Source organism: Musa acuminata, chromosome BXJ1-3 (assembly GCF_036884655.1).
Source record: "Musa acuminata AAA Group cultivar baxijiao chromosome BXJ1-3, Cavendish_Baxijiao_AAA, whole genome shotgun sequence".
Classification (NCBI taxonomy): domain Eukaryota; kingdom Viridiplantae; phylum Streptophyta; class Magnoliopsida; order Zingiberales; family Musaceae; genus Musa; species Musa acuminata.
Genome location: NC_088329.1, coordinates 34,905,001 through 34,917,400, shown reverse-complemented (window position 1 = coordinate 34,917,400; position 12,400 = coordinate 34,905,001). Strand labels below are relative to the sequence as shown.

Genomic DNA, 12,400 nt, shown 5'->3' with positions numbered 1-12,400 from the left:
CAACAGAATGAGACAGAACCCACAACAACTATGAACATAAATTAAAATTTCTATATAGCTTAATTGTTCTTGACAACGTTTATTACCTGCATGTAGACCATGATATTGTCCAAGAGCAATAAATTGCTAGCACACATTGGCAAGCTTGAAGAGCAATAGATTTCTACATGAACAGGCAGAAATCATGCATCTCTTTTCTTCCCATTCCTATGCTCTAGGCCTACTTTCCTGCCTGTTATTTCCCTTCTTGTATGCCAGGTTATAAACTAGAGTGATATGTACATTGCATCATGGAGATGTTTTCTATTTTCACAGGCCAAGCAAATTCAAGAGCAAACTACAGAAAAATGCTGTCCATATTGCAGGAGGATCCAAACTGGACTGGATTACCTGCGATGCTCACACATATGGCACGTGTTAGTAGACCTAGGGTTTGCATAGGTGCAGTGGTCACACGACCAGAAATTGATGTTGTCCAAGTTATGGATTGGAGCACCAGATCCAGAGCTGGTCCCGGCTGTTTTGATCTTTCCGCCCTTACTTTTGTTGCCCAAGATCTTGGAGCTTAAACCCTGGGTGCATGTGGTCTGGCTGTTGGAAGAGCCGACATCCTTCAACCCAGTCTCCAGGGCTCGAACAAGATTCTCAAAGTAGTTCCTAGTTACACTGGGGTAGAACAAACACCAATATGAATAAAAATTGTCATAATCATTATAATTAGATGTTTTTTTAGGATTCAATTAACAAAACCATGCTACAATAAGGGCATATACAGAAACTACAGGCACAATAGAATAACACAAAATGAGATGCTTAAGGGATGAACTGGAAAAAGTTTTCTGGTCACTTGACAAAGTAATTCCCGAATTGGATAGGTGCAACTTCTAGTATGACAATATACAACTTGATTTTGAAGGCATAAGAGATCAAATACTACATAGCTGAATGACAATGTATACTAAATGCCCAACAGGTGATCTGGATTCCGAATACTGAACAAAAATGGAAATATTCCTTGGCAAATTCAGGAACTTTGTTTTGTCAGTTTTTTGCTAGTTGACAAACCTAATGGTGTCAGTTATTGCTCACACATCCCTAGAAATCTTAATTTTTTGGCCCACAAACTTGCTAATCTAGTAAAGACTAGTAGGTTACTAGGTTGTCTCAAAATTGGGGGGCTAATCCCAATTTTGTAATTTCATCCCATGGTTAATATATTTTTCCTTCTGAAGAAAAAAATAATTGAAAATTCGTTTCAGATAAACCATCCCCATCTTAAATAATAACAAATGTCAATAACTCATCAAATGTTCATGCTACAACATCCAGATCTCACTATATCATAGAGTTGATCAAATATAATAACTATAAAATTTAATACAAAAAAGCTGTGTTATATGTTTCAGTCTCTGCAGCATAAGCAATATATTGCAAATGAGCAACAAGTGTAGCAAATAAAGAAGTAAAAGCATTCACCAGCTGCTGTGAGAAAATGACAACAATACAACCTAAAACTGTACCAACAAAATTCTCATATTTCAGGCTTCCAAATTGATCCAGCACTTAAAACAACTAATCTCATTAGGAATTCTATAAAAATTTATAATAACGAAATAAGAGCAAACCAGGGTTTGTATTGATGTGTACCGCCCGATATTGGCAGTAAATACTATCCAATAGGATACCAGTACGCAGACCGCCCTCTACTGCACGATACCGATCACTTGACCTCGCATCGGGCGATACGAGGTCTGTACCAGACGGTAATGATCGAAATCCGATAGTTATCAACCTGTACTGATTGGTAACAATCGGATTTCAATCTTACAAATCAAGGGCTGATATTGCCTTATTTTAAATGGTTAATTTGACTGTTTAAGGCTTAGAAAAAGGTTTTGAAACCCTTTCCTCTCCTCTCTTTCAACTTATTTATCTCTCTCAATCTCTTAAGCTCTCTCAAACTTTTTTTCACTCACATCTCTCACTTATTCTCACATTTTCATTCTCCTAAACTCAACAAAACTATGATTTGTGAATTAGATCAAATTTAGGAGCCTAATTTGAGAGGATTAAGAGGAAGAACACTCTTATCAAGAGGTATATGTTCTCTTTCTAGATTTTTATTGATTTATGAGTTGATTAAGCCTATTCTATGTGATGTATGACTTGATATTTAATATGTTGTTTGATATGTTTTTTATAGTAGACTAGTGTTAATTAGGGAGTAATGAAGGTCTTTAATGTTATGATTAGTTGATTTAATATTATTTTTTTCAACATTAGATATAATAGGTTTAATTAGATTTTAATTATATTTTTTTAATGCTATGATTAGTGATTTTAATGATGATTTAATTAAAAATTAATCGATATTGGGTCAATTTACCTTATTTTGCTAAAATTATACTGATTTTATATTTATTTCTAACTTAACTATTTTTCAGATTTTTTTAGGCTTTTTTTATGATTTTGGACATACTGTCGATATGCTCTGACGTACCGTCAATACACGTTGATATGTTCCATACCGAGTAGGGCTCGGTAAACCGATATGAACCGAAATTACAATCCTTGGAACAAACACTTGCTGCATGTAAACAGAACTAGTTTAATTCATGCTGTGAATAATTTATACTATCAAAATTCAAAAGTGAACCTACCAAGTTTTGTGCCTAAATTGGGAAAATAACTATCTATATGATATCAACTGAAATTTTACTTGTACCATTTAGTATTGAGGTGATGCTGAACAGAAAAGAGCCAATTGCACTATAGTTACAGAATCATGCTGCATCTCTGCAGTCAAGGGTTATTGCAAAATTCGCAAGTCATCTATTCTTATAATCTCAAATATCAAAAATAATGCCAGAGAAGGCATGCAGTTTCACCAGTGAAAAAGAAACATAACCCAGAAAGCAAAAAAAGCAAGTCTTAATTGAAGATTGGTCTCATCGCCAAACTAGTTGCCAACTATAGATTTTTCCAGCAACACATAATACTCTAAGTAATTTACTTTTTGTATCTTCTTAAGTAATTTACTTTTTCTTTCCTAGATCTTCCCTGGTTAATCCTATGGAGCCCATACTAAGTAAGCTATACCAATGGCAGCACTGTAGATTGATATTTCGTGGGTCATACACCTGAGAATGGCCTTTATCAACGTAGACACACAAATAATGGCTTGCTAGTTTGTCAGCCAAAAATCAATTTTCTACTTGATACCCAACACAATGCTGATCTGATTGAATTTCAATTTCATTGACTCTATTTTCATCTATAAACAATAAAAGTTAATTGCCTCAGTGCCAACTAATCCACGAGCCTAATCAGCTTTTATTTACCAATACAAAGATGCCAACACAACCAACTAAAAGAATCAGTGGGAGACAGAGAAATCCTTTTTCTCCTAACATTGTTTGCCACAATGTAAAAGTGGCCTACCTGGATGGTGAACATAAACCCTAAAGTACATGCTTCTTATCAAGCAAATTATTAGATAAACCTACCTGGTCAGTCCAGCTAGTTTAGTACGGAACTCATTAAAGTTGTCCACGGGAGATTCCGCATCAAGGTAGACTTGGAGCTCCTTCTCCACACATTGATGAAGTCGCTCTAACCCAGACTCAGCCTCACCTGAAAAGTAGAGTAAGATAACTATTTCTAATAAAAGCATATGATCCAAAGCTACATCAAGATAGAAACAAGAATGAACCTTGCAGATATTCAAAGAACCGTCTCTTGGCATGTTCGTGCTCTGGAAGGTAATAACCATAGGCATATGTCCACTTCAATACTCGCCTACATTCCACTATCTGCATATTGAAATTCTAAAATATCTCAGGCAAAAGATGAACAACACGGCAGAACTTTAAAAAGCATTCTGTCAATCAAAATTAAGTTAGTTTTTCTAGCATAAAGCTAACCTGTAACCAGGCTTCTATTATGAACTTGAGCTGGGATTCAGGTTGGCTTTGCCCATCGCTTAGCTTCTCAAGCTGTACAATTGAAAGAAGCAATTACCAGGTGCCCTTAGTAACACAACCAACTTTGCTATATCCAATAAGGGGCATCATCATGCCAGTGGCTTTAATATCTTTGAAAGATCTCTTTTAAAAATATAATAAAAGAATAAAGATAATCCATGAGGTTACCTTTGTGCATGCCAGATCATTTTTGGACAATAACTTTATAAAATTGACAAGTCTATCGATGTTGAGAATTCGACATAGTACAAAAATAAAAATCATGGCTGGCTATGTACCTTTTCAGTTTGCATAGTGTGAAGATCTGCAAGTGCCTTCTGCCTTGACTGTGAAACATCAAGTTCTGGATAATTGTAATTTTCTCAATACAGATCAAATATGCATGTATTTGACTATGTTCCAAGAACAGGTATTATGTCCATTAGATAATAATTGTATTTAATCAATAATGAAAAATTTTAATGTAACTGGAAGTTAAAGGCAGAAAAATAACAAAAATGAGAACATGTAACAAATTTCAAAAGATGAGAACTTGTGGAAAATTGCAACCATATGAAAAATCCAAACAAAATATAAAAAAGGAGGCTAATTCATTCTCTGTTCTTAAACGGAAGCATCATGTCCCACATAATCTGGAGTTATAAATTACTTGCAGAGTCCAAACAGGCCAGCAATACAACTCCTAGCTGTTGCATGAAAGGCCTCTTTAATCGCTTACAGCAAGCCTTGCATGATTTGGCTTACACCACTAAACCAAAGCAAACTGTTTTTGACATGTCAGCTTAGCATAAATAGTCTAAAGTTCAGTTCAATTTATAATGTAGCAAATATTGTTTGGCTTCACTTTCTATGACAACAAATTGTAGTTTAAGACAAAGGTATTATATAATTTAACTTGATGTGTGCCCAAGACTTCTAACTAATAGTTACCGATCAAATCTTTGTAAGAATATGTACTATCAATGTAAAACTTGATACTTGTAATCTTTTTTCAACAAAAAAGGGATACTCCATGTACTTGATGGTTAACTAATTAGATATTTGAGAAAATACAATATGACTGTTGTCTTTCAATTATATTTCAGGAATTAGTGTTGTAAACTATTTTGTTTGTTAAATGTTATAGGTGAATATACCAAGGTTCGCAATTTCGTACCGTACCAGAGTATCGAGCTGTATACGGTATGGTACGATACGAGTATACCGAGCGGTACGCTTTGGCATATCGTTCTGTCACGGACTTAGCTAGTTTTGCCTAAGTCGTGCGGCACCCTTGCGTGTCCGTCCGTAAAGGTCAGCCTCCCTGAAACCTCCCATGGTCCCTTAGGACCTAAAAAAGAGAAAACGAATTAGAGAACGCGCCTCACTCGGGATCCATAAGCAAACATTTCAGAAAATACTTCATAGCCAATGCAAATTACAAACAAACTTTAGAAGCTTTGAACGGTTGCACAACAAAGCATTACATGGAACATTCTGTTTAGAATTTTGTCTGTGACATTCTCTCCCACTTATTCCTTCGACGTCCTCGTCGAAGCCTTTGCCGACACTACAACTCCTCGCCTTTACTGAGTCTTCAATCTTCTGCTCCAGCTGCAATACGTCTCTTGGCTCCCAACTGCTCTCTGCTGCTATTGTTGAGTAGTTAAACTTTTGATCCGCCATGCTGCTTCAACTCACCAATGACTCTAACTCTAGTGTCGGGCTGACTGAGTTATGTTGATCCCTGTTGGTTCCTGCGGATCCTTCAAATGAAGGAAAAGATCATCCTTACTATGTGCTAGTCTCTCAAATGCCTCATGCTGCTTGAACTGGGTGGATGCTTGTTAGAGATTGAATGAGTATCACCTCGCAAACTTTTGAAGTTTTTAGATCCTTCCTTCACAAAATTTGCCCATCGACTCTTCTTTCACTTAGTTGTCAATTCCAAATAGGTTTGCATCACTTCCGCTTTCGATTGGCATTCTCTTGGGAAATGAAGCAAATAATCTACTCTCAGTAGTACTGATCACCATTAGTGAGGATTTGACAACTATTATCTTCCATTTTGTTTCTTCGAAGGGTCTTTGAACATGTGCAGAGCTCCTCTGCTGGATAGCAAAGAGAATTGGGGTACTCAGTTTCGCCCATTCTCTTAAGAGTTGAGAAGGCAAAGGTTACTTGACTTCGCCCGCCTCCTCGAGGATTGTACTTCATGCATCGAGCTGGTTACTGACATTCGCCTACTCTTTGCTCACACTTCTGAAGCACTTGAAGTGTTTGCACTCCTTGCGTTGAGTTGGTTACTGTGATTCACCTTCTCAATGCCATCGAACTTCTGGAATGCAAGAAGTTTTCACCCCAACTTGGAGTAAGTCTTTAATAGTTTTGGTCTCCTCTGGGATTGTATCGTCTTCTCCATCAACCGTCGCCTACTCCACTGAGTAGCAAAGGTACAGCACCGTATTGTCACGGACTTAGCTGGTTTTGCCTAAGTCGTGCGGCACCCTTGCGTGTCCGTCCGCAAAGGTCAGCCTCCCCGAAGCCTCCCATGGTCCCTTAGGACCTAGAAAAGAGAAAACGGGCTAGAGAAAATACCTCATTCGGGATCCACAAACAAACATTCCAGGAAACACTTCATAGACAATGCAAATTACAAACAGACTTTACAAGCTCTGAATAGTTACATAACAAATGGTCAAAATGGTCCATTACAGACCGAAAATCTCTCACAAGTGTCCACATGACACAACCTTTATTTACAAGCCTAAAACGACCACCAAACCCAACTAAAATGAGACTATTAAGCCTTCGACTATCCCTCTACATGTTAGGCAAAGTATGAACATACCAAAAGACACGGACATGCATAAGCATTACATCAAACATCCTGTTTAGAAGTTTGTCTGTGACATTCTCCCCCACTTATTCCTTCGACATCCTCGTCGAAACCTTTGCCGACACTACAACTCCTCGCCTTTGCTAAGTCTTCAATCTTCTGTTCCAGCTGCAATGCGCCTCCTGGCTCTCAGTTGCAGTTTTTGAGTAGTCGAACCTTTGATCCGCCATGCTGCTTCAACTCACCAATGACTCTTGACTCTGGTGTGGGGTTGGCTGAGTTGTGTTGATCCATGTTGATTCCTGCGGATCCTCTAGATGAAGGAAAAGACCATCCTTACTATGCGCCAGTCTCTCAAATGCCTCATGCTACTTGAACTGGGTGGATGCTTGTTGGAGCTTTAACGAGCATCGCCTCGTAAACTTTCAAAGTTTTTGGTCCTTCCTCCACAAAATTTGCTCATCAACTCTTCTTTCACTTAGTTGTCACTTCCAAGTAGATTCGCATCACTTCCGCTTTTGATTAGCATTCTGTTAGGAAATGAGACGGATACTCTACTCTCAGTAGCACTGATCACCAATGCTGAGGATTTGACAACTATTGTCTTTTAATATCTTCGAAGGGTCTTTGAACCTGTGCAGAGCTCCTCTGCTGGATAGATAAGAGAATTAGGTACTCAATTTTGCCTATTCTCTTAAGGGTTGAGAAGACAAAGGTTACTTGACTTCGCCCGCCTCCTCGAGGTTGTACTCCATGCATCGAGCTGGTCACTAGCCTTCGCCTGCTCTTTGCTCACACTTCTGAAACACTTGAAGTGTTTGCACTCCTTGCGTTGAGTTAGTTACTGTGATTCACCTTCTCAATGCCATCGAACTTCTGGAATGCAGGAAGTTTTCACCCCAACTTGGAGTAATTCTCTAATAGATTTGGTCGCCTCTGGGATTGTATCGTCTTCTCCATCAACCCTGCCACCTACGCCACTGAGTAGCAAAGGTACAACACCGCGTACTGCCTGCTTCGTTCCTTGGTCGTGCACTCTTGCATGACCCGAAGTCCTTCACTTTCGGCTATCTTGATGAGAAGCTCGTTGACACCGGTCTTACAAAGTTCCTTGGCCTCTGCCCTTTAGCCTTGTCTCGGTACTTGGAGAGTGGCACCGGATCTCTAAGTTCTCCCTCTTCTTCTCCCTCTTCTTCCTTCTCCCTCGGCTAATACCGCCCCATAACGGGCTGTCATGGCCTTAGCTGGAATTGCCTAAGGCGTGAGGCACCCTTGCGGCCAAGACGCAAACTTAGCTTGCGTTGCCTAAGTCGCGCTTCGACCTTGCGATATTGCTCCGCAAAGATCAGCCCACTTGTAACCTCTCGCGGGTCCCGAAGGACTTGTAAAAGAAAAAGTTGATTAGTTCGAAAGAACGAGCGACGGACAAGTCCCGACGCCTCGCGAAAAGAGGGGAAGCTTTACAAGCAATTCAGCGAGCACCTTGCGTGCACAAGAGAAAAGAGGGAGAGGGGGAAAACAAGGGCTTTAGAAGGTTGAACGAATAGCTGCAAGCCCACAAACAGCTGCTCACCGAGTCCCGAGCGCGACAACAAGTTCCCGTCAAGGCAACGTGCGAACTTGCAAATGAGTGTTCAACGCCCGGTTCTATACCGAAGCCCCATCCAGCCCTGTGCCACCCGGGGGGTTCCAAGGGGCTGAGATGGCTGACGTTTTGGTGAGCGGAGGCAGATTCCAGAAATCAGCCAGCGGCACACGAAAACGGAGTTGTTTTGGGCTGTTTTAGAGCTGTTTTGCTCGGTTCGGTGAGCGATCGCTTTGTAACGCTACAGCTTGTTCGAACTTACATTTTTACAAGCAAAATGACCCAAAACCAAGAGAAAACATGTTGTCAAGCAGTTGTACATGTAGGTTTGAGCGACGAACGGTTTGTTGAACGGAATTGTTGTGAGTGCGCGACGACGGTTGAAATCGACCATCACCGACTGATTTCGCGTGGTAATGGGGCGGAAACAGCCCCAATCGATGGTACCGTCCAGTACGGGCAGTATCATTCAAAATTTAAAACCTTGAAATATATTTTAATTTTTTTAATTATTTTATAGTAATAGTTAGAACATTTAAACTATGATCAAGTTTATTAGAAACTAGAACCTAAACTGATTGTAATACTTAGATTCGTATGGTTTATAACTTTCTATTACTATTAATGAAACAGTTATGTTTTGTTTGAGAATTTCTCAAACCACAAGTTACCATTTGGTGTGTTCTCATCCACATATTAGAACATTTGAGAGATAGGTTTGATCAGTCTCTATTAAAAAAAAAAATCATAGTAAGGAGGATCAGATTTTTTTCTTAAGCCATGTTAACTTTTCAAGTGTTTGAGATATTAATCAATAAATTAATTTTGCACACCATAGATCATGGTTTTGGAAATCGGTCAGACTGGTCCATACTGATTTACCAATCCGACCAAATATCATTCAATCAAACTGCACTGAACACCCAGCTTTAATGAATAATCCATCACCCAGTAACAAAAACAAATCTAAATCTACATCATGATGAAGAAGATGAAAGAGTTGAATCTACATACTGACTGATTGGTAGCCCAACGTTCATAATAATGTGTATATCTCTCAAGAGAATTTTTAGCCATTTCTTTCCTCCTCTCGGATTCATCATACTGCAAAAATTTATATATATCGACAAAAAGGATGCTTATGAGCACTATAATTAACTAATTTTAAGCACTCTATATCATCAAAAAATTCATCAATCATACCACTCCTTCCTGTTTTGCTGCTTCATAGCGATTACAAGCATAAAAACCGCCAGTCCTCTCACCATGTTCTGACCATGATCCAAGACATAACCTGCAAGAAAAATTGAGGCACACAAAAGTTGCAAATTGAAAAGATAAGCCGTTAAAGAATATTAATTAAATGGAAATTTATTACCAGCAAAACTCAAATTTGCAAGGAGGTGTACACGTTATATGCATGCATCCTTGGTTTTTCTCAATTGGCCGTTTGCACTTCGGACAAGGCTTTGAGTTTGCTAGTATCCTGGACATCAAGTCATACAAATAAAATTAGCATGTGATATGGTTATGCTCATCAGAAACTTCACCACATTTATATAATTGAATTACAATGGCCTCAGAATAATGAGAACTAAGTGAAAATCTAAAACTGTAGGCAAAATGGGATTTTTTGATAGGTTCGACAACAAAAGTATTGCTTTCAAATTCAGCAAAAATTTGATAAAAATTAAAACTTAAACTAAAATTATATTATTCATTAGTCATCATCTCTCATTAAATCACCAACACCATGTAGCATCACCTCAAATAACATTTTGTTGATATCAGTCTACATAACAGTTAGCTGATCAGTAAAAACAGATTACCACAAAAATGAAATGGTAGTATCAAAAGCATAAGAAATTTGAGGACAAAATATATCAGAAAAACTAACCATTCTCACACAATATATTCTGCAAAGCCAGGGAAAAAGGGAAAGAAAAAAAATAGATTTTTGAGAAAAAAAAAAGAGAGAAAAGAAAACACCAATAGAACCATTTGCAAATATGCAATCTATTACAAGATAACAAAATAAGACTTATGACCTTCAAATAGTTGGAAGTTCGCAAAACATCACAACAATGACTACTTTTGGAACTAAAACTTAGATTAGTAGAAGTAAAACCGACTCAAAAGGTATAAGACACAGTGCAAGCAACAGCATTAAGAATGAACTTGCATCATTACTCTGAAGCTCCATAGTTGCATTATAGCTACTGAAAAAGCAACAAAGGAAACCAAATAGCGGTTGTTTTTCCTCATTAAAAAACTTCTGCTATTAAGTATAAGATTCACAAGTCTTCATTAAATAAATTTGTATAGAAACAAAGCCTTTCAATTTTGTAACATACCCAACTTCATGTTACAAGATATGTGTGATGAAACCTACGAAACTATATATTGCACATCTATCATGCCACTGGAGTGTCAAGCCACTTGACCGAAGACAGCATAGTCGCAAATATCACTTGCCGAGTATATCAAGAACACATAGGAGGATCAAGCTTCTATTTAAGGTTTTCATTGACAAAATTGTCCTCTGTTCTCTCTAAAGGTTATGCCAGACTCTGAGAGATTTCAATATGGTTTCTACTTTTCATTGACAATATGGTTTCTACAACACGAAGAACATATATAGACAGGCATATCTAACTACATAAATTAAAACATAATGGTTGTAATTGGAATCATATATCATAATACATTCTCAAATTAAATCGAATCTAAATTTCGATTTATAAAGTACCACAAAATCCATGAATGGAAGTACACAAGTTTCACAGTTGATATTGTAACTGTCAAAACTAAAGATGAAAATTAACAATTATCAAAGTATACCAATTCATATTTTCAGATTCAGCACTGTTCTTCAAGATCCACTTTGCTACTGTATCACAATCAACTGGTCGGTGAGCTTCTTCAGTACACTGCATATTTCTATTTATGTCTCAGAACAACTTTTATAAAGAATCAAAACTTATACTTCAAGGAATACTCACATTCCAACAAAAGCTATATGAACAGAAGCAGCAAATATCATAGCTTCCACTGCCCATAACAAACTTTACAGCGAACTCACAACCAGGAGCAGGACACCACTTTATCTGCAGAATAAAATAAAAAAACAATATAGAAATTGTGGAGAAAAGTGAGAGAGCATATTCTGCTTCATGAAAACCTCATGTCACAAACTTCTAGCAAAGACCAAAATTATTTGAGACAATGTATCTAGGACAATTATATAGAACTTTCCCAAGACTTCAGCAGGAGACATTAAAATAAAATTTCAACATTAAAAAATGTTAATGAAACAGAACAAAAATAGAGTAAGTTACATCTCACAATCAGTTAAAGGCACAAGTTACCACAATAATCAATGGTTTGATTCCAAAAACTTAATATTTTAATGTAACACTCCCCCCTCCTCCTCCTCCTCCTCCTCCTCATCTATTGTTTATATTTCCTTTGAGAGAAAAACACAATGATGGAATGGTAAAAAAATTGCTAATATTAGTATCTCAGAGAGATTATGGAAGAGAGATGGCATATTGGTGAAATGAAGTCCAAGGTGATCAGATGTTCAGGATTGTAGATTGGTGCAGGAATGAAGATTATCAGTTTCCTATACATTGATGGTAGCCCATATATGTAGCACAATAAAGTAAGATATTTAAGGATCCATAGTGATATCACCTTATACATAAATCATTTGATGTGTTCTTAGAGAGAACGGAAATAATTAATCTTGCTGAAAAATCAAATTGTCATACTAGTCTTATTCTAGTAGGCCAATTCAATTCTTTAGTAATTAATAGCCCAATATGTCGGCTTCCAAGTACATGAAACTGTGAGTTTGAATTCTTACTTATAATAAGCAAGCATTTTGCACCCATTGGTTCCCAACAAAACATGTATATTGCCTAATACAGAAAACTGCCAAAATCTAAGTGACTTTAATTATCTTTTTTGATGTACACTCTTGCATCCACCCCGAAAAATCTTGATGCATAT

General features: G+C 37.5%; 2 protein-coding genes across 3 annotated transcripts in view; both read right to left on the bottom strand.

Annotated features, from left to right (window-relative positions):
* Positions 1-222, bottom strand: part of LOC135625608 (eIF-2-alpha kinase GCN2-like) — a 49,656-nt gene extending 49,434 nt beyond the window's left edge. For both annotated transcript variants that reach the window (XM_065130640.1, XM_065130630.1), the window contains exon 1: positions 87-222. In XM_065130640.1, coding sequence (XP_064986712.1) covers positions 87-137 — 51 coding nt within the window. In that variant the 5' untranslated portion in view covers positions 138-222. The remainder of the gene's footprint in view (positions 1-86) is intronic.
* LOC103978508 (probable E3 ubiquitin-protein ligase ARI8) overlaps positions 32-12,400 on the bottom strand; it is a 19,517-nt gene continuing 7,148 nt past the window's right edge. The window contains exons 6-15 of the mRNA XM_065130672.1: positions 11,389-11,493; positions 11,228-11,316; positions 9,765-9,872; positions 9,590-9,680; positions 9,401-9,490; positions 4,262-4,309; positions 3,924-3,995; positions 3,713-3,812; positions 3,507-3,633; positions 32-666 (exon numbers count right to left, since the gene is read on the bottom strand). Of these exons, the coding sequence (XP_064986744.1) occupies positions 387-666; positions 3,507-3,633; positions 3,713-3,812; positions 3,924-3,995; positions 4,262-4,309; positions 9,401-9,490; positions 9,590-9,680; positions 9,765-9,872; positions 11,228-11,316; positions 11,389-11,493 (1,110 nt within the window). The 3' untranslated portion in view covers positions 32-386. The remainder of the gene's footprint in view (positions 667-3,506; positions 3,634-3,712; positions 3,813-3,923; positions 3,996-4,261; positions 4,310-9,400; positions 9,491-9,589; positions 9,681-9,764; positions 9,873-11,227; positions 11,317-11,388; positions 11,494-12,400) is intronic.